The following is a 25,287-nucleotide window of genomic DNA, read 5'->3' as shown; positions in this document are numbered from 1 at the left end:
TTTTATCTCTCTCTCTTTTTTGGGGTGGGGGGCTTAACCTGTGGCATGTGGAAATTCCAGAGCCAGGGATCAAACCCATGCCACAGCAGTGACAATGCCAGATCCTTAACCTGCTGCACCATAGGAGAACTCTATTTTATCTGTTGAAGGTGCATATAGAAATATTTACAGATGACATAAGGTATCAGAAATTGCCTTAAAATAATTCAGTGATGTATGTCTGGAAAAAGGATGGGATAAGAGATGATAATTTTTTAAGCCAGGTGACGAGCATTATTTTCTCTACATATGTTAAAAATTTTTCACTGAAGGGAAAAAAGAAGGCATGAGAAGTACCTGGCACACAGCGGAAGCTCAATAAATGACAATTCCTATAATCTAACAATGAGCAAACTGCACTTTAGAAAAATTACCTAACTTACCTAAAGTTGCACAGACTTGGCAAACACCACACTCTGCTCTCAGAAAGCCCAATGTGTAGGTAGTTTGGTTGGCAGCTACAATAATCACAAAGCCACTCACTAAAGTTGAATTTTTATTCCAAAGACTGCAATGGGTAGAAAGACAACAGCCAAAACTGAAAACAATTCGCTGAACTGAAATTAGAAGTCATTGATTTGCAGGAGAGCAAACACTGGGTGACTACCTTGGCACTCAGATAACGGTTATAAACAAGAAAGCATCAAAATAACCAGTATCATTTTGATACACAATGTGGATGTGCAACATTAACAGCAAATAACAGAAAGGAAAGAAGGAAAGGAAAGGAAAGGAGAAAACCCCACAAAATCCCAAACCTCAAACAGTGGTGAAGACTTTTGGTAGCAAAATTTCCACAATTCTTAAAATGGGAGTTTTCAAAAGTACTTCTTTAAGTTCAAAGGCTAAAAAAACTGAAGAAGGAATAGTTACACTGGCTTAGAAGAGCTGCCGCCTGTCACGAAGATGACAATCAGTCCTAGTTCCAAACACAGTGATAACCGGTGAACCTGACCAACTAACCAGAGGCCGACTCTCAGGCGCTGACGTCACTGATTGTATGCACACATGGACCACCCATCACTAACAGCCCCAGCTATTGCTCCTCCTGACTGATGCCGAGGTTGCCCTTCTGCACCTCAAGTTCCTCAGCACTGACCATTGACGGGTCAATGGCCGCGTATTTGGTTCCGTGGAATTGCAGCAAATGTATCTGCAAAAATGCAGAATCATTAGGTTAAACATCCTGTCCTGTATAAATGTTTTCTACTTCTGTAATTACAAAGTACTAGGGGTAGGGGCAAAATAGGCGTAGAGGGTTAAAATGTACAAATTACAATGGAAAAAATAAGCTACAATGATCTATTGTACAACACAGGGAACAGAGCCAGTATTTTATAACAACTTTAAATGGAATATATAACCTATAAAAATGTTGAATTACTATGTTGTACACCTGAAACTAATATAATATTGTAAACCAACAATACTTTGATAAAAGTACATATGTAAACACTAAACAATTAATTATAGAAAAATGGGAAACTCAAGATAATTTTCAAAAACCACAATTTGGGATGTTTTTTCCTCACTTAAAATGCAAGCAGTTTTTCCAGGTAACTATAAACTTTTTTTTTTAGGGCCACACCCGAGGCATATGGAAGTTCCCAGGTGAGGGGTGGAAGTGGAGCTGTGACCACTGGTCTACGCCACAGCCACAGCAATGCCAGATCCGAGCCACGTCTGTGACCTACACCACAGCTCACGGCAACACCGGATCCTTGACCCACTAAGCAAGGCCAGGGATCGAACCTGTGTCCTCATGGATACTAGTCCAGTTCATTATCACTGAGCAACATACAATGGGAACTCCTTCCAGGTGACTATGCACTCTTTATAAACATCTTAAATTGTGGAATGCCGCTTCACAAGTAGGTGTCTACCCTTCCCATCCTCTGCTGTTTTAACACGGGAATGACTGTCTTTGACATGCAAGTTTTTCTGTATTATGATCCTCTACCTAGGAGCCGTTGCCATAGTGAATGACTGGATCAAAGAACATGACTTTTTTTAAGGCTCTTGATACCTTCTTGCTAAATTGCAAAGCTATCATTACTCACCACTATTCTAATATCCATTTAGGTAGATATTAAAAGAGATGGTATTTGTTAGTTTATATGTGTGTTTTCAGGCATTAAAATTAGACCAAGAAGTCACATCATGGCATTCAGACTGAGCCCATTTAAGTCTGGTGTCCTGCTCTGACTGAAATCATTGTGTCTGGGAGCCAAGATCCCGTCGTGCCAAATGGCTACTTGAGTGTGTGACTTCAGGCCTGTGGTTCTAAGAAAACGGATGGTGGGCAGAGAGTCACCCGCTGTCTCTAATATGCTTGAATTCTCCAGTAAATTATGAACATAGACCATCTTTATCAGTTAGTGCTTCATTGCTACAGAGAATTCTGTGTTTCTCACTCTTACTCCATAACCGAAAAAAAAAAAAAATCTTTTTTTATATTTCAGACTCTAGGTTCAAAGTGCTCTGGGTTCTAACCTAGGACGTACCTGTACATAGAGGTTCACCTCTGCACTTCTGCACAGGTATGGGAAATTGCCTCCTGTTTTAAGGTGAGCCCTCCGGGCATTAGGGTACAGTTTGTACATTTCTTCCTTAGCTTCAGTTGAAAGTGCACTCTGGTCAAACACCTTTTAAAAACATGAGGCCGAAACTGTCATTTCAGTATATTCTTTTCACATTAAGCGCTACCCCAAGCACTCCTTTCAGGCAACATCACTGAACCCCTCTGTCGCCTGGGCCACCCCCTCTTGCTCCTCCCTGGCAACTCTAACCCCAATGTAAAACATTAGCTGCAGTTTTTACTGCCAAATGTCTTTTGCATTGTTTTGGAGGAAAAATTCTACCATGAATTTCCTTTTTGCCCAAATATAGTTAACTAAATTAGCAGAGTATTAATAGCAAACAATCACTGAAAAATGCTAATTTCAAAAAGATCATGAAATTTCCAAAGAACATTGTAGTTTTATTAATTCAGAAACACTTATATAAGTAGTATATGCTTGATGAAAAAAAATTCAAAAAAATTTCTTTTATGGCTGCACCCATTGCAAATGGAAGTTCCCAGGCCAAGAACTAAATACAGGCACTGCTGCAGCAATGCTAGATCCTTTAATCTACTGCACTAGGCTGAGGATCAAACTCATGCCTCTGCAGAGACTCAAGCCACTGCAGTCGGATTCTTAACCCACTGTGCCACAGCAGGAACTCCTCAAAAAAAATTTTTTAAGAATATAAGAAAGTCCAGACGCTTTCTTGGTGGAGCCACTGTTAGAAGCTTGGGGTATATGACTTAAGAATCTTTTTCAGTACAAAAACCATACAATTTATGTTTATACATAACACAAAAAGTTTTTCAAAGAAATTTAAAAGAAACAAACCTATGAAAATAAAAATAGGTGCAACACCACCTTACCAAAACCTGTAGACAGTTTTTAAGTGACCACGAACCCAAGTGTTAAATGAAACTTTGAAAGGGCAGGCAAAGAGTTCCTGTCAGGGTGCAGTGGAAACAAATCCGACTAGGAACCATGAGGTTGCGGGTTCGATCCCTGGCCTTTCTCAGTGGGTTAAGGATTCAGTGTTGCCATGAGCTGTCACAGACTCGGCTCAGATCAGCACAGCATTGCTGTGGCTTTGGTGTAGGCCAGTGGCTACAGCTCCAATTGGATTCCTAGCCTGGGAACCTCCATATGCTGCAAGTGCAGCCCTAAAAAGACAAAAAATTAAAAAATAAATAAAATAAAAATACATTACTTGCATTTAGGAATGAATCCATTATGAGACAAAAGAAATTAAAATAAAAAGTCAAAGCCCCAGTGAGATGCTACTATCAAAATAACAAGGGTTGGTCAGGACATGGAGAAATTGGGAGGCTTATGCATTGTTAGTGGGTGTAAAATGGGACACCCCCTGCAGAAGATAAGGCAATTCCTTAAAAAGTTAAACACAGAATTATCAAATGATTCAGCAATTCCACTTCTAGGGATGTACTACCCAAAAGAATTGAAAACAGGAACTCAACTGGGCATTTGTACACCAATGTTCAGCTAGCCAAAAGTTAAAAACAACTCAAATATCTATCAACTGATGAAAAGATAAACAAAATGTGGTATATACATACAATGGAACATTATTAAAGCATAAACAGTAATGTATGCTTTAACATGGATGAACCTTAAAAACATTATGCTAAGTAAAACAAGCTAGAAATATAAGTATAATTATATGACTCCATTTATATGAGGAACCTAGAATAGGCAAATTCTTACAGACAAAAAGGATAAAGGGCCCTAGGGATGGGCGTGGGATGGGAGGAAATGGGGAGTTACTGTTTAATGGGCACAGATTCAGTATGGAATAATGAAAAATCCTGGTGCTAGATAACAATGGTAGTGGCAGCACACTGTAAAACTGTAGTTAATGCCACTGAACTATACACTTAAAAGTAGTTTAAATGGTGAGTTTTGTCATGTATATTACACTACATTTTTTTTAACAATATAAGAAACAAGCTTTCTTTTGGCCATGCCTGTGGCATGCAGAAATCCCCAGGCCAGAGATCAAACCTCGACACCACCGTAATAATGCCAGATCCTTAACCTGCTAAGACACCAGGAAACTCCAGAAGAGAGCGTCTGTGGAGATTCCCAGGCTAGGAGTCTAATTGGAGCTATACGTGCCAGCCTACACCACAGCCACAGCACTGCAGGATCCGAGCCGCACCTGTGACCTATACCATAGCTCACGGCAATGCTGGATCCTTAACCCACTGAGTGAGGCCAGGGATTGAACCTGTGTCCTCAGGGATGCTAGTCAAATTCGTTGAATACTGAGCCACGATAGTAACTCCTAGACTATGGAATTCTTGATTCTCTACCTCATAATGAACCTTCACTTGCTGCCCAGATGTATAGTAAGTAAAAACCATTATCTATTGATGAGAATAGCAAAAACAAACCAAAATGGGTAAGGACTACCATGCTTGCTTAAATTTATTTTGATTTCAGTGGTATTATTCTTGCCAGGAAAAATATAGGCTAAGCAATAGAAGACTATTTTGGAATTGAGAAACCTGGAGTTTTAAAAAAAAAAACATATCCAAGGCAGCATTTGAAGAGGCACACTGCATCTTGAATTGCATTTTTAAAAGGTTTAGCATCTATTTTACTTAAAAAGAAGCTTACGTCCATAATGGTTACGGGGATGTCCCGAATTTTATGAGGTTCCACATAAGAATTTTGACAGTTCAGGGTAAGTCTTGAAGCCAGTTCACTCTGACCCAAACTTTCCAGCTGCAGAAAGAAACACAGGTAAATTTTCTTTTAATTAATTTTTAAATGAATTTCTTCACATTTACATTAAAGCCACAGATAATCTCTGTCCTTATAAATGTGTGGTGAGGCCAATAAGGTCACCACTGAGGAAACACAACGTCTATGAGACCATGAACTGGACCTTGCAAGTGGTGACATTTTTCTACTCTGGGCACCCGGCCTTCCATAGCCCTCAACGTGAGCTGCCTCTTCAACCAGGTTGGCAGCAAGCCCATTCGAACAGCTCAAAGAGGACAGATAAACATGTAAGTGACCTCAGAGCTGGAAGAGGCTTCAAAAACTGTCTATCCCAGTAGTTCCTAAATGCAACTCCAGACCTGCTACATCACACTCACCTGGGGCCCAGACACCCAGATTCTCAGACCCTTTGGCCATGGATTCCAGATAGGCGGTCTGGTCTGAGACCTTAGAATCTGTAAGTTTTGAGGGGGGCAGGCGGTGCCTGCGGCATGTGCAAGTCTCCAGGCCAAGGATCAAACCTGAGTCACAGCAGTGACCTGAGCCCCACTGCACTACAACACTTGATCCTTAATCTGCTGTGTCACAAGGCAACTCCTAGAATCTGTTATTTTTAAAAGTTCCTCCAAGTGATTCTGATGAAGTACTTAGAAGCCTTGGTATCTGGATGCATTAAAGTTAATATGGAAGACTGCCTAAGAAACACCTCTCATACACACTCGGAAAGACAGATATTTCTTCAGGAACCAAGCAGACATGAGAATTCCCAGTACAAGGTATCCCTACGCCAATGCCATGAGCCTTACCCTGTCCACCATGAAGTCAATGGCATCAGCCATCATAGGGTCCACTGGGCCAGATGAAAAATTTCCAAGAACTATTTTCTTGAGCATAAATGATGGCATCAGCCAAAAGCTGTAAAACAAACAAAACTGATCATTTAAACTTCTAATGCTACACATAAATGGCAAATATTCAATGCTGGAACCCTGCATTAGCTAGGTACTTGGGATCTAGAGATAAAAGGACCTAATCTCCTTCAAAGAGCTAGTTGAAGCATCTAGTTTTTAAATACACATCCTTAAGATCCCAAAGAGTTACGATTTAATATGATTCAACTTTTGAGAATGTGGAATAATTATAAGCAGTATTTCAAAATGCCTTTACTAAGGAAGACATTCTGATGATCCCAAGATTTTTTTTTTTTTCTTTTTTAGGATTGCACCCATGGCATGTGGAAGTTCGCAGGCTAAGGGTCAAATGGGAGCTACAGCTGCCAGCCGACACCACAGCCACAGCAACGCAGGATCCCAGCCACATCTGCAAGCCACACCACAGCTCTCCACAACACTGGATCCCCGACCCACTGAGCAAGGCCAGATACTGAACCTGCATCCTTATGGATACTAGTCAGATTAGTTTCTGCTGCGACACAACAGGGCCTCCCCAAGATTTTATTTTCTAACTGGTCTTATTTCCAATGGTTAACCTACTTTTGGAAAACTGAACACTTAATATATCAACCTTAAGGTCTGTGTCACCTTTTGATGGTTGATATTTAAGACAGATTTCAAAAATAGCAAAATGAAAAGTTATTGTACCTCCTATTACTATCAATAGATTCAATTGAGCTAATTCAAGGCAATTCAATCTTTATGTATTTCTATATGTGTTAATATTTATTCTATTAATTACATTGAGAGCCATATTAGGATAAACATGAATTTCCCTGAACCTATGCTGAAAATGACTTATAAAAGTGCAGACCACTTTCTGATGCATTTTTTCAGTGAGCTTCCCTCACAAGGACCCGCTGGCCCTGTGGCCCTCTTTCAATAAACTTCAATGAAGTTTTTACATTCTCTACCCACCCCCCACCTCCACCAGCCCCAGTTCTTATCTTCTAAAGGTGATGATGCCTTTAGACAGAGGTGTGCTCTGTGAGGGGTGCATCCTATTGGCTTTGCTGGCTCCTGCAGCCTCGGTGTGGCACACAGTAAGCAGACGTTTGATAAAAAGTAGCTGATACACAGGATCACAAACATACCAGGGCAATTCAAACAACATGAAAACTAATCAATGAGCTTTAGCACATCATCTGGACGTGAAGTATCTGTGGCTAAGGTATAAAAGCAACTGCCACACGAATGCTGAGTAAATGACTGAGAAAAGATCAGGAAAAGTTTTTAAAAAATCAAGAGGGCAACATACTAAGCAGATGTGAAAACGATGTTTACCTAGACCATTACATGAAAACCCATCTGATCACACAGGTTGGTTCAGTCTCCAGGCTGCTTTGTAGGGCAGAGCCTAGCCTTGCTAACAATGAAAGAAATGCACATGAAGTCGGCTTTAAGGTACCATTACTAACCTATCAAACTAATTAAAATGATAAAAATCAAGAAGGGAGGACTCAGAGGAAGCAGGTGTCCCGCAGAGCGTTCCATCATTTCCATCTCTCTAAAAAGTGAAAGTGGGAGTTCCCATCCTGGCACAGTGGTTAACAAATCCGACTAGGAACCATGAGGTTGCCGGTTCCATCCCTGGCCTTGCTCAGTGGGTTAAGGATCCAGCGTTGCCATGAGCTGTGGTGTAGGTCATAGACGCAGCTTGGATCCTGCGTTACTGTGGCTGTGGCATAGGCCGTTGGCCACAACTCCGACTAGACCCACAGCCTGGGACCCTCCGTATGCCGAGGGAGCGGCTGTAGAAAAGACCAAAAAAAAAAAAAAGGTGAAAGTGTCAGGGCATGCAGAACATCTGCTGACTAAATGCTCCAGTCTCTCCATTTGGGGAACACACCTCAAGGAAATTACCCAGAAAGGGAAGGAGCAAAAGTAATTTGTATAAAGATTTACATTAGAATATGATCAAAAATTGGGAGAAGCCATATGGCTTAAAAAAAACCATCAGTCAACACACAGAACTGTGTACACAAAACACTTGGCGGAGCAAGAGGATAGTTATCAGTTACATATTATGCTCTGAAGAGAAACTGTAAGCGTAGATACACCTATAGTAGACAAAGCCAGATAATGATTTAGAGGAATAGAAACAGCTGAATTTAGAGTTCTTTGCCTTCTTTTCTTTTGCAAAGACGACTGTTTTTATTTATAAAAAGCAGGACAGTTTTAGAAGACCCAAGTAAAAATGGCCCCTCCCTCACTAATGCATCAAAAAAACAAATGCCAACATTTTAAAAATTGCACTGAACAAAAATAATAAAAATGTTGGCTGAGTGTTTACATTCTTACCTGTTGGCAGTCCACGTTTGATTAAAGATAGAAGTGTCACTGAAGGCATTACAGAGGATGAGGGACTGGACTCTGGGAGATTTGTGAGTGTATTCAGCAAACTTCTGGGCCAAAAAGCCTCCCAGAGAAGCCCCAAAGAGATGAACCTAATAGGAAACAAACACAAGAAGGATCCTAAAAACATCAATCCTGAAGTATCAAAAAAGTGCTTTAATTATCACCAACCACAGAATACTATGTCATTACCAGTCATTAGAAATGTCTATAGCAGGTAAAAATTTAGGAATATTGCATTTAAGTGCAATGTCTACACCCTGTCAAGAAAAAAATACAACTGTGCATATAGGAGTTCCCGTTGTGGCACAGCAGGTTAAAAACCCGACCAGTATCCATGAAGATGTGGGTTTGATCCCTGGCCTCACTCAGTGGGTTAAGGATCTGGCATTGCTGTGAGCTGAGGCACAGGTCACAGCTGAGGCTCAGATCTGGCGTGGCTGTGGCTGTGGTGTAGGCTGGCAGCTACAGTTCGGATTCAGCCCCTAGCCTAGGAACTTCCATGTGTCACTGGTGCAGCCCTAAAAAGGAAAAAAAATTGAAAAAAAAGACTGTGCATATAAATTGCGCAAGTTAAAAATATTCACAGATCACATTAGAAAACGAAACCATTCTGTAATTTCTCCTTGAGAAAACTATGATTCATTATTTCCACTCCCAGGTACATACCCAAGAGAACTGAAAACATGTCTACACAAAAACTTGAACAAGAATGTTCATACCCACATTATTCATAATAACTAAACAATGGAAACAAACCAAATGATGAATGGATAAATATAATGTGTGATATCCATACAGTGGGATATTATTTGACAATAAAAAGGAATCAAGTATTGATACAATCTGCAGCATTGAAGAACTCTGAAAACATTATACTAAGTGAAAAAAGCCAGCAACGAAAGCACATATTACATAATTCTATTTACATAAAATATCCAGAATATGAAAATCCATACAAAGTAGATTAGGTTGCCAGGGCTCAGGGAGTGACTGCTGAGTAAGTATGGAGTTTCTTTTTGGGGTGGAAAATGTTCTAAAATTGACTGTGGTGGAGTTCCCATTGTAGCACAGCAGAAACGAATCTAACTATTAACCATGAGGTTACAGGTTTGATCCCTGGCCTCGCTCAGTGGGTTAAGAATCTGGTGTTGCCGTGAGCTGTGGTGTAGGTTGCAGGCGTGGCTCAGATCCTGTGTTGCTGTGGCTGTGGTGTAGGCGGGCAGCTGTAGCTCTGATTTGACCCCTAGCCTGGGAACCTCCATGTGCCACCGGAGCGGCCCTAAAAAGCAAAAAAAAAATAAAATAGGAGTTCCCATCGTGGCGCAGCAGAAATGAATCTGACTAGGAATCATGAGGTTGTGGGTTCAATCTCTGGCCTTGCTCAGTGGGTTAAGGATCCAGCGTTGCCATGAGCTGTGGTGTAGGTTGCAGATGTGGATCACACGTTGCTGTGGCTGTGGCTGTGGCATAGGCTGGTGGCAACAGCTTCAATTAGACCCCTAGCCCCTATTTGCCGCAGGTGAGGCCCTAAAAAGACCCCCAAAAAATAAATAAATAAAACAATATTGACTGTGGTGATGGTTGCACACATTAAAATGTCAAAAGCCAGTGACTTATACATTTTAAAAGAGTAAACTGTATGGTATGTGAACTATATCTCAAAAGAGCTGTTATTAAGAAATAAAAGAGGAATTCCTGATATGGTACAGTGGGATAAGGATACCATAGCACAGGTTTGATCCCCAGCCCGGCTCAGTGTGTGAAAGGATCCTTGGCAGTGTAGGTCACAGATGTGGCTTGGATTCAATGCCTGGCCCAGGAACTTCCATACGCTGTGCATATGGCCAAAAAAAAAAGGAAAGAAAAGAAAAAAACTGGAGTTCCTACTATGGTGCAACAGGATTGGCGTTGTCTCTGGAGTGCTGGGATACAGGTTCAATCCCTGGCCTGGCACAGTGGGTTAAGAATCCAGCATTACTGCTCTTCAGATCTGATCCCTGGCCAGGGAATTCCGTATGCTTCAGGCAGCCAAAAAAAAAAAAGTAATTAATTAAATAATTAATTAAATAAGACAACATTATACTTTACAATGTAAATGTTGCATTAAAACCACCTGTAATTCATTTCAAGGTACTCACTTTATCCAATTGTAAATGGTCTAAAAGTTTTCTGAATCCATCACAGAATTCAAGATGGTCCCAATAAACTGGATACTGCAACTGGAATAATAATTTTAAAATTTGTTTTAGAAATGGTCAAAGTAAAATGCAATTCATATATATCTGAAAAATTTCATTAATAGCATTTCTTATCTCCTCAAGCTTTGCTCTTTATTCAAAATATATGAAAATAAGGTCTCATCTTCTAAACTTCAAAATTCACATTTTATCTAACAGAATAATTTAAAAAATAAAAAAGCATGCTCTAGTGATAGTATGTAAACAACAATTTCAATTCACATTTACTTCCTTTCCACATAGCTGAGAGACTCTGAAAAAGTCCAAGGGTGAATAAAGCAGAATCCATTCAAGTGAAGAAATACTGTTTTCTTTTTAATCCAATTTCATTCTTTTTTTTATTAAACTATCGTTGATTTACAATGTGCCAATTTCTGCTGTACAGCGAAACAACACATATATATACACACAGGTGCGCGCGCACACACACGCACACTCTCTCCCATTCCCTTTCTTATATTATCTTCCATCATGGTCTATCCCAAGTCACTGGGTATAGTTTCCAGTGCTACACAATAGGACCTCATTGCTTAACCATTCTAAATATAACATTCTAAATATAACAGTTCATTGGGGTTAGATGTACTAACCCCAAAATCCCAATCCATTCTATTCCTTCCCCCCTCACCCTTGGCAACCACAAGTCTGTTCTCTATGTCTGTGAGTCTGTTTCTGTTTTGTAGACAGGCTCATTTATGCCATATTCTAGATTCCACATATAAGTGATAGCATATGGTATTTGTCTTTCTCTTTCTGACTTAGTATGATTAGCTCTAGTTGCATCCAATTCATTCTGAACTGTGGCTCAGGAGAACTAGAAATAAAATCTGTTCTAAAGAGAGTTTCCTCTCTTTGTGGTAGCATTTTTTTTTTTAAAGAAAGTACCCAATAAAACTGTTCCTCCACTTTTGACTTCCTCATTCTATCTGTTTTCTTATAGTACTTTTATCTGTGACCAAAACTTTCAAGTGCTTGATCTTAAGTAGCCTATTAATGTTGATAATAATGCAGAAAAAAAAAGTCACTAATTCCTTTCTAGGGGACTCAAGCTTGTCACCTGAGTTCCCCTCTCTTTAATATATGTAAAACCCATCTGATAGGCTTGTTGTTTTAAGCACTTAGATTCATTTTGTCATTGACAAATCATTGGGATAGATACTGCCATGTAAGTCAGGGGATAATCTCAGATATGATGTTACTTTTACTACTAAAATTCTGATTACTACTAAAATTCCGAGTCCACTACCCTGAGGCAGGATGGAAAACAGACTCTCCCTAGCAGAAAATTTGAAAAGTGATTCAGACGATAGCCTAAAAGAAAGGGGATAACATTTTTATGTCTGGGCCCTAGACAGGTGGCAAAACTGTAAACAACACACACACACACACACACACACACACACCCCTGAGTATGAGTAAGACTGGGACATCTGAACAAGTTCAGTGGATTATAGCAACATCAATGTCTTGGTTATGAAAAAATAAGCAACCCAGTAGAAAAATAGGCAGAAGGGAGTTCCCTGGTGACTTAGCAGTTAAAGATCTGGTGTTGTCACTGCTATGGCACAGATCTGATCCCTGGCCTGGGAACTTCTGCATGCTGCAGGCACAGCCAAAAAGAAAAAAAGAAAGAAAGAAAAGAAGAAAAAAGAAAAACAGGCAGAAGACCTAAATAGACATTTCTCCAAAGAAGACATATACATGGCCAACTGGTACATGTTAGGCTCAACATCGCTAATTATTAGAGAAATGGAAATCAAAACTACCACTTCATGCCTGTCAGAATGGCCACCATTAAAGAAATCTATGCTGGAGATTTATAACAACAAATGCTGGAGAGGGTGTGAAAAAAAGGGAGCCCTCCTACACTGTTGGGAATGTAAATTGGTACAACACTATGGAAAACAGTATGGAGGTTCCTCAGAAAACTCAATGTGGAACTACCATATGACGCAGTAATCCCACTCCTGGGCATATATCTGAACAAAACTAATTCCAAAAGATACATGCACCCCTATGATTATAGCAGCACTATTCACAATAGCCAAGACATGGAAACAACCTAAATGTCCATGGATAGAGGAATGGATTAAGAAGATGTAGTACATTTATACAATGGAATACTACTCAGCCATAAAAAAGAGTGAAATAATGCCATTTGCAGCAACATGGATGCAACTAGAGATTATCATATTAAGTGAAATAAGTCAGAGAAAGACAAGCATCATATGACATTACTTGTATATGAAATATATAAAAATTATACAAATGAACTTATTTACAAAACAAAAACAGACTTCAAAAACAAATTTATGGTTACCAAAGGGGACAGGTCAGGGGTGGACGTGGATTGGGGGTTTGGGATTGGCATATGCACACTACTGTATATGGAATGGATATGGGGACCTGCTATATAGCACAGGGAACTCTACCCAATATTCTGTGATAACCCATATAAGAAAAGAATCTGACAAAAATGTATATGTGTGTATGTATAACTGAATCACTCCGTTGTATAACAGAAATTATCACAACATTGTAAGCCAACTATAATCCAATACAACTTTTAAAAAAACAATGATGGGGTTCCAGTGGTGGCTCACTGGTAACGAACCTGACTAGTATCCATGAGGATATGAGTTCAATCCCTGGCCTCGCTCAGTGGGTTGAGGATCCAGCGTTGCCTTGAGCTGTGGTATACGTCGCAGACTCGGCTCAGATCTGGTGTTGCTGTGCCTGTGGTGTAGGCTGGCGGCTATAGCTCCGATTTGACCCCTAGCCCGGGAACTTCCATATGCTGCGGGTGTGGCCCTAAAAAAAAGAAAGAGAAGAATGAAGTAATGCCATTTTCAGCAACCTGGATGGACCTAGAGATTATCATACTAAATGAAGTAAATCTGAAAGAGACAAGTACCATATGATATCACTTAAATGAGGAATCTAAAATATGACACAAATGAAATTATCTATGAAACAGAAAGATACTCACAGATATAGAGAACAGACTTATGGTTACCAAGGGGGAGTGGGAGTGGGGGAAGGATGGATTGGGAATTTGGGATTAGCATATGCAGACTATTATATAGAGAATGGATAATAACAAGGTCCTACTGTATAGCACAGGGAACTGTATTCAGTGTCCTATGATAAACCATAATCGAAAAGAATATATAATGGAATAATGAATGCATCATGGAATAACTTTGCTGTACAGCAGAAATGAATACACTCTAAATCAACTATACTTCAGTAAAATAAATTTTAAAAATATACCTTGGTTGTGATACCCTGCTACAATTTTATAAAATGTTACTATGGGGAGAAACTGGGCAAAGTATAAAAGGGATATTTCTCTATTATTTCCTGCAAGAATCTATAAATATGTCATTAAAATTTGTTTATTTTTTTATTTTTAGACTATACCTGCAGGATATGGAAGCTCCCGGGCTAGGGGTTGAATCTGAGCTGTGGCTACGCCATAGCCACGGCAACACTGGGATCCATAACCTATTGAGCAAGTCCAGGGATCGAACCCACATCTTCACAGACACTATGTCAGGCTCTTAACCCGCTGAGCCACAATCAGACTCCTCAAGAAAAATTTAAATGAATGATGGATCCACACAACTTAACTGCTATATACTGAAAAATACCTAGTAAGTTTCAGAACACCATGAGGTTGGGCATTCTGATCAAATCTTAAGGCCAGGAGTTCCCATCGTGGCTCAGTGGTTAACAAATCTGACTAGGAATCATGAGGTTGTGGGTTCGATCCCTGGCCTCGATCAGTGGGTTAAGGATCTGGCGTTGCCGTGAGGTGTGGTGAAGGTCACAGACACGGCTCGGATACCACGTTGCTGTGCCTGTGGTGTAGGCTGGCAGCTACAGCTCTGATTCTACCCCTAGCCTGGGAACCTCCATATGCCATGGTTGCGGCCCTAGAAAAGACAAAAAAAAAAAAAAATCTTAAGGCCAAAGTAATTTTAAAGACATTGCTGGCCTTTTCTTTTTTTTGGGGGGGGGGGTCTTTTTAGGGCCACACTTGCAGCATATGTAGGTTCCCAGACTATGGGTCAAATTAGAGCTGCAGCTGCCAGCCTACGCCACATCTGAGCCATGTCTGCAGCTTACACCACAGCTCACAGCGCTGCTGGATCCTTAACTGACTGAACGAGGTCAGGAATTGAACCCGCATCTTCATGGATACTAGTCAGATTCATTTCCCCTGAGTCGAAATGGGAACTCCTGGCTTTTTCTTGATTTATTATGTAGCTAATGAAATAGGGAAGTCCCATTTCAAAAAGCCTGAGGGCGAGAAGAACTATTCAGCCAGAAGGCAAAGCTATGCAACCTGCCAGTTTGGAGCAATAAACACACCATCAACTTTGGAAAATGCTCTGAAGTGAGAGAGATGCCTGGGGACTGTTCAGTTTCCCCCTTCGCCCTGACTGATCAACAGTGACCATGTGGGGAGTTCCTGTCGTGGCTCAGTGGTTAATGAATCCAACTAGGAACCATGAGGTTGCAGGTTTGGTCCCTGGCCTTGCTTGTTAAGGATCCAGTGTTGCCGTGAGCTGTGGTGTAGGTTGCAGACGCAGCTCGGATCCCAAGTTGCTGTGGCTCTGGCGTAGGCCGGCGGCTACAGCTCTGATTAGACCCCTAGCCTGAGAACCTCCATATGCTGTGGGTATGGCCCTAGAAAAGACAAAAAAACAAAAAACAAAGAAACAGTGATCATGTGGACAGGTACTATTGCGACTTAGCCTGCAGAGGGCTGGGATGAGGGCCGTTACTACCCTGCTCTCCTGCAATGCTGTACACTGAGAGGGATTACCAAAAACCCAGAACGAGGGAGGATTGTGCTATAGGGATTCAAACACCTTACGAGGAGCAATTCGAACAATTCGAGAATCTGAAGGCGTTCCCACTGTGGTGCAGTCGGAACAACAGTGTCTTGGAAGTACTGGGTCCCAGGTTCGATCCCCGGCCCAGCACAGTGGGTTAAAGATCTGGTGTTGCCACAGCTGTGGCTTAGGTCACAACTGCGGCTCAGATCTGATCCCTGGCATGGAACTCCATATGCCACAGGAGGGCCAAAAAAAAAATCTGGAGAAATTTAGCCAGAGAAGAAAAGACCTGGGGAGAAGGTGGTAGGCAGCCAACAATAACTAGTTTTCTCAAGAAAGAGAAGGTGGGAGTTCCCATCGTGGTTCAGTGGAAACAAATCTGACTAGCATCCATAAGGAAGCAGGTTTGATCCTTGGCCTCACTCAGTGGGTTAAGGATCTGGTATTGCCATGAGCTATGGTGTAGGTCATAGAGGTGGCTCAGATCTGGCATGGCTGCAGCTGTGGCCTAGGCTGGCAGCTGTAACTCTGATTGGACCCCTAGCCTAGGAACTTCCATATGCCATGGGTGTGCCCTAAAAAAGACAGAAAGAAAAAGAAAAAAGAAAAAAGTTCTTAACCAAATGTAAGGGATATGAGCTAATTAATGAATCTCACCTCAGCTGTCAAAGACATTAAACAAGATTTCAGTCCCCTGGACCTTAACAGATCCCTGTGCTGCCCCCGAAGCAGTGGTGGAATAGAAGCGGGGTGAAAGTAGGATTAGAAATGGGTTCCCCTCCACCGCCTACTGGCTGGGTGACCCTTGGGGATTACTAAAATGGTTTGGATCTCAGTTTCCTCATCTATAAACAAAGACAATGCTTCCCACTTGCCAGACTTAATCAGAAAATGCACATATGAGCTGGAGGTAGAGAAGGTTTCCAGTAGAGGTTTGTCCCCTCTGTGCCTCTGTTTTAGTCCCTCGCCACCTTCTTTCAAAAAACCGCTTTTCACATTTTTTGTTTGTGTTTCTTTAGGGCCGAACACACAGCATATGGAGGTTCCCAGGCTAGGGGTCCAATCAGAGCTGTAGCCGGTGGCTCTGGTTGCTGATACCACAGCCACAGCCACAGCAATGTGGTATCTGAGCTGCATCTTTGACCTAGACCACAGCTCATGGCAACACCAAATCCTTAACCCTCTGAGCGAGGCCAGGGATCGAAACCTGCGTCCTCATGGATACTAGTCGGGTTCGTTAACCACTGAGCCACGACAGGAACTCTTCCCTTTCATATTTTAAAAAAGGAAAACAATATCTTACCTCAATAAAAAAATGCCCATTACTATAGTTAATCAGAACAAAAGCTCATGCACATAAAAACACACACACACACACAAAATGTGGACCTGAGTTTTAATCCTGAATCAGTAATACTTACAGCAATAACCCGGTAACCCCAGCCAGTCAAAGCCAAAATCTGCCGGAAAAATACATCTGCAGTCCCGCTGACGGGAGGGAGAAATATGAGAGGACACCTAATATTTCTGGGGCCTGCATCGTAGAGCGACCAGATCTTACTATCGTCATCATCCACAATAATCTGGAGGAAAAGTTATAAGAAAAAAATGAAAAACCTTTGGATTTGGTTTTATATAGATATTTTTAACACTATAATTTTGCTGACAATTTTAATACCACTGCCTTAGTTGTTACAAGCTAACACGAGGTTCACACCAGACTAGCACATATAATAAACGGCTTTGTTCTTTTCCTTCTTCAGTGCTAACATAGTCCATGGAATTGCTTGATACTCTTCTTCCCAAGAGCTGGTTTTTCTATCAGTTTTGAGTTTTCCTTCCCAGCCATGATTATATGAAATTTATTTTGTTTACCATTAAACAGTAAACTTGGTACATGACATCTTATTTCTTCCCCATATCTCTGGCTACGTGTGTGCGCGCGCGCGCGCACGCACGCGCGCATGCACACGCATGTGGGAGGAAGGCAATTTGCAGAGTCATTCTCCAGCGCTGGCCCAGAGGATTCCCTGAGATCATCAGGGTCAGGCTGTGAACAGGGGAGGCGAAAGGAAGATGAGACTCCGGGCTCCTGGGAGAAACTGGGTAGAGATGGTTCCATTCAGGAGATGCTTCAGAAGCTGACCTAGACCTTGCCTCTGAGGGGGCTGCTGGAGAGGAGGGACCAGGCAGGTGCAGGTGTCTGTCCCCAGGGAATGTTTCAAACCAGTCAGGTGCAGGGAGTGGGCTCAGGGAAAAACTGGTGTTTTGGGGAGAAGGAAGAAAGTTATTAGAAAGCTCCCTGATTTAGTGGTTCTTGACCCAACATGAGAAAAAAAGATGAGCATTAAATGAGCTGAGACCAATCAGGTGTTCAGCACAAAGTTGGGCGGATACGAGTGTTGAAGAGTGTCAACAGTGTCAACTCTTCGTAGTCATTGTAAGATAGTTTAATTTTTGCTCTCTTTGGCTGACTTTTTGCTGGTATTTAGAAGAGTACATTAACTGCCTGAACTCTGACCAATGCCAGTCAATACTTACCCTACCTTTATATTAAAAAGTTCAAGGTTCTATTTTTCTGAGAGCTATGAGCTGGCGGTGCTGCGGGCCCCACAGTGTCACTTTGGGTGGCACATACTAACCAGGATCACTGGCATCACGAGGAGCAGACGAACAGGGCAGGGCAAAGTCCAGAGGGCCCTAACAAATACCTTCTGGACTTCCCCAAGTGGCAGTACATCTCATGATTATATTTTTGCCTTTTGTATTTGCCACTCATATTTTTGCTCTTCATGTCTCTTTTTGCTATGAATGTGGTAAAAAATCTCAATGACCTTTGATAGTGCATAGAGTAAACTCCAATTTTATAGTAAGAAAATGTATGTGAGATAAAGATAGTTAGATCTCTGAAATTTTCTGGGAAATTATTTTCATAATCTAGTCAGGAAGAAAAGTAACAAAAATAGCATGTTTTTTTGTTTTTGTTTTTGTCTTCTTAGGGCTGCACCTGAGGCATATGGAAGCTCCCAGGCTAGGGGTAAAATCAGAGCTGTAGCCCTGGCCTACACCACAGCCATAGCAATGCTAGATCCAAGCCGCATCCGCGACCTACACCACAGTTCATGGCAACACCGGATCCTTAACCCAAAGATGAACTATCTGTGTGATAATTTAAAATGTAGCACAATAAAATTTCAAGCAAACTTTTCATGACTTGTGGACCAAATTGATGAAAGGAGAAAATTACATCAATGAAACTATTTCCTGTAACTAATTCTGAGAATATTTAGATGTATTTGAGTTGTGTTGGGTCCAGTAACTGGCTTACTGAGTGAGTCCATCAAGGGAACTCACGCAAGTTATGTGAGGGGATGGGACAAGACAAAGAGCAGTTCTCCTTGTAGCACAGGCAGTCACTTCTGGGGTAGCAAGAAGAAACAGGGGCTCCCTTTGGTAAGCAGCCAAGAAGTTGTGTCTTTGAAGCCAGGTTAATTTGATTTTAAACCAAACTCTACCAGGCTGTGTGACCTTTAACACGTTAACCTCCACACACCTCAGTTTTTCCATCTGTAAAATGGGCACACCACTACCCACTTTGTTAAACTGTTGAAAGAATTAAGTAAGAGATACGTGGACTTTCTACAACAATGCCAGGTATGTAGCAGGTATTCAGTTTATACTTGGAGACTGTATCTCAAATTTCTATATGAAGAGTAATTCTGTTATTACCTCAAACTTGCATGCTACTGCCACACCTATCTATCCTGAAGAAATATAACAGAGACAGAGATGATCTTCAGGTGACAGGACTCATACTTCTGCAAGAATTGACTCTGACACGACCTTTGTCTAGTGCAATCCCAAACATGTGGGGTTAATTTTGGAGTGAGTCAACAAACTTCAATATAATTGTTTAAGGTTTTTAGACATCCAGGCAAATACAGTTTCCAGGAAGAGTACGTATCATTGAAAACAGAGAATCTGTAACATGCCCCATTGGAAAGCTTAAATCTGAGGAACAGGAAACCGCTTTCCAGTAGACTCTAATTGCACTGACTGCACAATTGCTGTTAGCTTTCTACTAAACTATACAGAGAAGTACACATATTCCTGCTTGCTTAAATATATAAAAGCAATTATAAAATAATGAGTATACTCATTCCTGCTTTTACTCTGAATAAGTCTCAAAAGCTGATTATGCTTGACAGGCAAGAGGTGAACTTTATGCTCTGCAACCCAGAGTCATGATACTTGGCAATACCCTTTACTCTCAAACATTACAGGACAGGATGTCTAAATCACACACAAAAACAATACAAGATTTTGAAAATAAAAGGTGTAGTAAAACCATACATACCTTTTTAAGGGGGACTGTACTTCTAAACCAGTTATAATCAGGAGAGACTTTAATCTCTCCCATGATTAGCTGAAATGGAGGTTAATCCTGAAATAAAAGCATGTGATGTTTCATGTCAAGAATTCATGTTTACATCAGAACTAAATGTAGAGTCTGGTCTAGCTCTACCAACAATACTTTAAAGGGTGAAACCAAGGAAATGGGCTATTTTACCTTGTCAGTATACACTTGAACTACGGAAAACAATTTGGTGAAATCCTATAATCATAGAGCAGGAAGGGCCCTGAGAGAGAATTATTTCAACCCCCTTAGTTCCTCCAGAAGAGGAATCTGGCCTAAAAACTTTAAATGACTTACTCAAGATCCCATGGCTATTGCAAAACCAGGACCACATGCAGAGCAGTCTTTTCTGACACCTGACTGCCTGTCGTAGTTAAAAGATTCCAAACTATAGTAGCATCACCTTTTTTTTTTTTTTTTTTTTTTTTTTTTGCCACACTGGCAGCAACATGGAAGTTCCTAGGCCAGGGATGGAACCTGAGCCACAGTTGCAGCCTGCACCACAGCTGCCACAACGCCAAATCCTTAACCTACTATGCCACAAGGGAACGTCCAGCATTACCTATCCTTTGACAATACCTTAAGAATCCATGTTAATAAAGATGTCCCTGTCTGAAAGAATTCTAGAGAAGAGTCTACACTAGAAAAAGGAGTTAATGTAAGCCTGCTTCCTGATAAATTCATAAAATGCCCAAAATCTAACTCTAGCAGAGTATAACTTCAGAAACTCACATGTAGTTTTTAATGCAAAATATAGTAAAACTTGCTGTTCGTATGGATGTTATTAAAAGTGATATAATGTCCTCTGAAAAACTGATCATAAGATACCAAAATAGACCTGAAGGCACAATAACTAGCAACAAAACATGTGCCTTTAGAAGAAAATGTGTAGTTTTCTGTTATGAGATTAGTGATTTCCAGCTTTTGTAGCTCTGTAACCTTGAAAAAGCCACTTACACTCTTTGGGCTTGTTTTCTCATCTATGACTGTTTCACCACTGTGTCTCCAAAGCAAAGGCGTTATCTATTGACTAAATAAATAGCTATATCCTAAGCTGGCTGAACCAGACAATCCTGGAGTCCCTTTAAACCAGGGTACCTATGAGCACTGGATTGGCTGAGCATCTTCAACTTAAAGGCTGCCCCTCTTTGCTCAGGCATCTGCGTCATCCTAACAGAAACCTGAAAATTATATAGTTCCTTGTTGCACATTCTTATGGCCAAATGAAGAACTTCCACCCATCAGTCTGGAAGGATTCACATGCTTATTTGCATAATGTCCTCCACCCCAAAGCATGCATGGGTTTCCCTTGAGTTTGAGACCCTAGGACTTAACTTTTGGGCTGATTCTGAACTGCCATTTCAGAGGGGCTTCTCTGGACTGATCAGGAGCAGGAGAGTCTAAAGCCAATTAATCTTCTTCCTGGGCCCTCCACATTTGCTCCTTCAGGAACCCAGGGTATTCAGCAGGCACAACTGTGACCTGTAAACTTAAGGTTTACTAAACTGAACCCCAAGGAGATGGTAAATGTGTTATCCAATATTAAACTTGGTTTCACCTTTACATTCTAATAAAGGTCTCTTTTCTCAAGGCCAGGATGGTACTTTTAGAAAAGTTTATTAAAATCTCAAGTGCCTCTAAAGCATCAAGAAAGTCATCAGCTAGTCTTATGCTGAAAAATCAGTGTGCAAAGATGTACTTCTTACTCATACTGAACTAAAGAAATCATTCTCTCCACATCCATTTCCTCTTAACAAATACTAACATGTTAAAAATCAAAGCCATCTGAATTACAGCCTTTCTCTAAGCTGGTCACTGATTTTAACTGAAAGCACAAATAGTTAATTATGGAGTATTTTCTACCTAGACAGACTTGAAATACTCCTATATCACCTAAATATTTCCTAATGAAGACATTTTCTAGTATTACATTACTATAAACAATTACTGTTGTATAGGAGGAAATATCAAAAACATATTTAGATTTAAAAAAAAAACCCTACTCAATAGATTTATAAAACAACTTAGCTAATTAAAGCCAAAAAGTTTGCTTCTAGGTTCACCAAACTTGGGATAAAATATTCATAGTTTGGAATCCATTGCAATGTACAAACCAAACCACCATACAAATACACACACTCCCATCATAATCAGGCACACACATTCACCGTCACTCATCCACTTCTTCCCGCAACAGTTAAGAAGAAAGATGTTCCTTACCACAGTCTCAGTATTATTCACAATCATCCAACATTATAACGATTTATAACTAATCTTGCTGGACGGAGAGATTCCAGCCAACTGTGACTAAATTTTTGTAGAGGCAAGTGATTTTAACACTTGTGCTGGTTTGGCAGGACATGAAAGGTAAGATAGATACCAAATGCTGCATCTGACCAACTGACGTTTAAGTGAAAAAAAAAAAACAAAAAAAACTGCTGCAAAAGGAAAGCAGCTGTGAGTGGTATGAAAAGGCAGTTTGTTCTCCCAGCTCTCTTTCATCCACTACAGGGGAAGGAATACTTCTCCAAGTCACAAGGGGAACATTCTGCATATGGCAAAAAAAAAAAAAAAAAGGTTAACTGAGATTTCGACCAAACTGGTCAGAATTAAAGAAAGAATGTGGACCACAAGCTCAGCACTGATCTGATCTCTCACAATTCGACTCTTCACAAAAACAAAAGCACCTGTTCATGCTGGTGGGAAAGGGACTGCAGGAATTTTGCCTTAATCTTGCCTAAGGAAACCCCTCCTCACGGAGTGCTCTGGACACCTGGGCCTCTCTGCCCCTTGTGCTTGCTCAACAATAAAACTGTGTGCACCAAGAATTATGTGCACTTATGCCTCAAGGTTTCAACAGAACCAGCCAATTTACAGTCCACTTATCCTCAGGGTTTCAACAGAACCTGCCAATTCACAGTCAATGAAATCGCCTTTACAAATGTCTAAGTCATATAACCAGTTTAACTAGTCAGAGGCTTTCTGATCCTTTATCTCAACAATATGATCGACTTATGGACAACCTGTGATTATTATTAACACCATCAATAGCCAAATATTAGAACCTGAGAATCTCTAGGTGATGCCATTGGCTTTTTAATGTAGGCCTCCATACCTCAGCATACCAGTCCAGAACTATTCTTTTTTTAGGTTTCCTCAGGGGAAGATTTATCTCTCTTTTCTTCAAAAACTTATTTCATTACCTTCTAAACCTCATGGGAGTAAACGCTGATTACCTGACATTTCGACTGTGACACCTCATCTTGTATAGATGGCTTATATAAAAGCTTTTGGAAATTTGCACACAGCTATTCGATTACCCCTCAGTCTCTTGAATCTTTGTGCCCAACAGGAGCTGGAACATTGTAGGTGGAGACAAAGCAGCAGCATAAATGCAGAATTTATGACTCCCCAGTTAAAGGAGAAGAGGAAAAGTGAGACAGCCTAGCCCTGCTACTTTCCCCATGCCTCATTCACCAGCCTCACACCTGGCCCCCACTCAGCAATGACAAAGGCATTTATCACTTTCAGCCTGAGGTGCAATCTCCAAAACAACTAGTCTGCTTAGAGTTCTTAAAAGTTTACAGAAAAATATGTTCCTGGGCCGCAGCAGTGTAGCCCCAAGATAGGATTACAGGAATGTACCCAGGTCAAGCGTCCTCCACCTCACCCTAGGCGACTCATACACAGACCTCCACCTTCTCCCACTCCCACTATTGATAGCCACACAAAGGCGGGGTCACAGGCACACGGATCTCCTGCACGAACTCAGAATCGACCTCAGTCAAACAAACACACACAGGGACATCCAATCACGTGCATGGTCACATGAACTGACACAGTCGGATCCACACAAACTCACGCCGACAGAGGCAGCCGCTCACAATACGAACCACACTCACCTGCAGCCACAAACACATCAAACATTCACACCCTCCGCTTCTCAGGGCCCAGCCAAACCCTCACCTTCCGTGGCCGCCTCCAGTTCCCTTTCCCGCCTCCCCAAGGCGGCTTTTCCCTCCAGCACGGGTCCAGCCCAGGGAGTCTGCTGGGCCCGGGTCGGGGCCGGTGGGTGGAGCGCTCTGTACCCGCAAGCGCTGCAGACCTTGGGGGCGCGTTAGAAAGCCGGCCTCCGAGGGGCGGGGCGCGCGGCCAAGCAGGCCTGGGCCACCGCCCTCTCTCGCGAATCTTTCGCGTAGCTGGCCTGAGCCCCGCGCTTCCGGGTTTGGAGGGGCGGGGCCACGTCGCGAGGAAGGGGCGGAGCTGCGTGTCTCCGGCGGTCACCATGGCCACGGGCAGGTTGGACCGCAGGGCTACACTCCGAGAGCTCTCGGTACATCCTGTCTGATGCGGTCTCCGCACTCGCTCAGGCTGTGGCGGCGGGCGCGGGTAAGAGATCCGAGGAAATTCTGGGTCGGTTCTAGGTCACTTATGTGATGTGATCACCGAAGGAGAGGTTGTGGGAGTGGAAGAAAGGGGCACTTGACCCTCGGGACCTGCCTTTGCCTGCAGTTCACGCCCTCTTGGAGGAAACGGATGCTGGACGTTTTCTCTCCGCCGTATAAAGCTTTGAGGGAACCCCTTTGGGTTTCAGTCCTTGATGAACAGGGCTTTGTACACCCTCTTTTCTTGGCAAGGTTTTTTTTCCTTTGCACAGCCACTGACGGCCTTCATAATCCTCCACTGTAACGTTCCCGCCTCCCTTCCCAGGCTTGTGCTGACGTTCTGGGGATTTCCGGGAACAGCTCCCACTGAACCTCCAGCTCCCTCATCGTTTTCCCTTAAAGAAAATAAGAGAATATTAATATATTTGTAAACATTATCCTCAAGTAAGATTTTGCAGAGGTCACGACTCTCTTTTTCAGTAGCATATTTATAGCTGTGATAAGGTAGAATAACATGTTAAATCTCGTTTGGGGAAGTTTTTTAGTGATCCTGCCACAAAGTCTGTTGAAAATGCTTCTTCCTAATCTGTATTAGGGAAAACTTGTACTCTAATAAAAGCCTTTCCCTTTACCCAGGCAATTGTTTTGGGAATTAAGGTCAAGAGAGGATCCCAGTAAACTCTATCTTAAACTATGACCTCTGCCCTCCTGCTCAGGAGCTTTGGATTCCAGTCTAGAACTT

At 41.6% G+C, this 25,287-nt stretch overlaps 1 protein-coding gene across 1 annotated transcript; it reads right to left on the bottom strand.

The window, feature by feature from the left end:
* Nucleotides 1-522: 522 nt before the first annotated feature.
* On the bottom strand, nt 523-24,256 carry SPG21 (SPG21 abhydrolase domain containing, maspardin). Its single transcript, XM_047765656.1, has 9 exons — nt 24,127-24,256; nt 20,101-20,187; nt 17,165-17,326; nt 10,798-10,878; nt 8,603-8,748; nt 6,155-6,263; nt 5,241-5,348; nt 2,544-2,684; nt 523-1,192 (listed from the first exon to the last, which is right to left on the bottom strand). Exons 2-9 carry the CDS (start codon nt 20,161-20,163, stop codon nt 1,076-1,078), a joined length of 927 nt encoding a protein of 308 aa, XP_047621612.1. The 5' UTR covers nt 20,164-20,187; nt 24,127-24,256; the 3' UTR covers nt 523-1,075.
* Between the last annotated feature and the right edge of the window lie 1,031 nt (nt 24,257-25,287).

The sequence above is a fragment of the Phacochoerus africanus genome, chromosome 2, assembly GCF_016906955.1.
Source record: "Phacochoerus africanus isolate WHEZ1 chromosome 2, ROS_Pafr_v1, whole genome shotgun sequence".
Lineage (NCBI taxonomy): Eukaryota > Metazoa > Chordata > Mammalia > Artiodactyla > Suidae > Phacochoerus > Phacochoerus africanus.
This window is presented reverse-complemented; position numbering and strand designations above follow the sequence as displayed.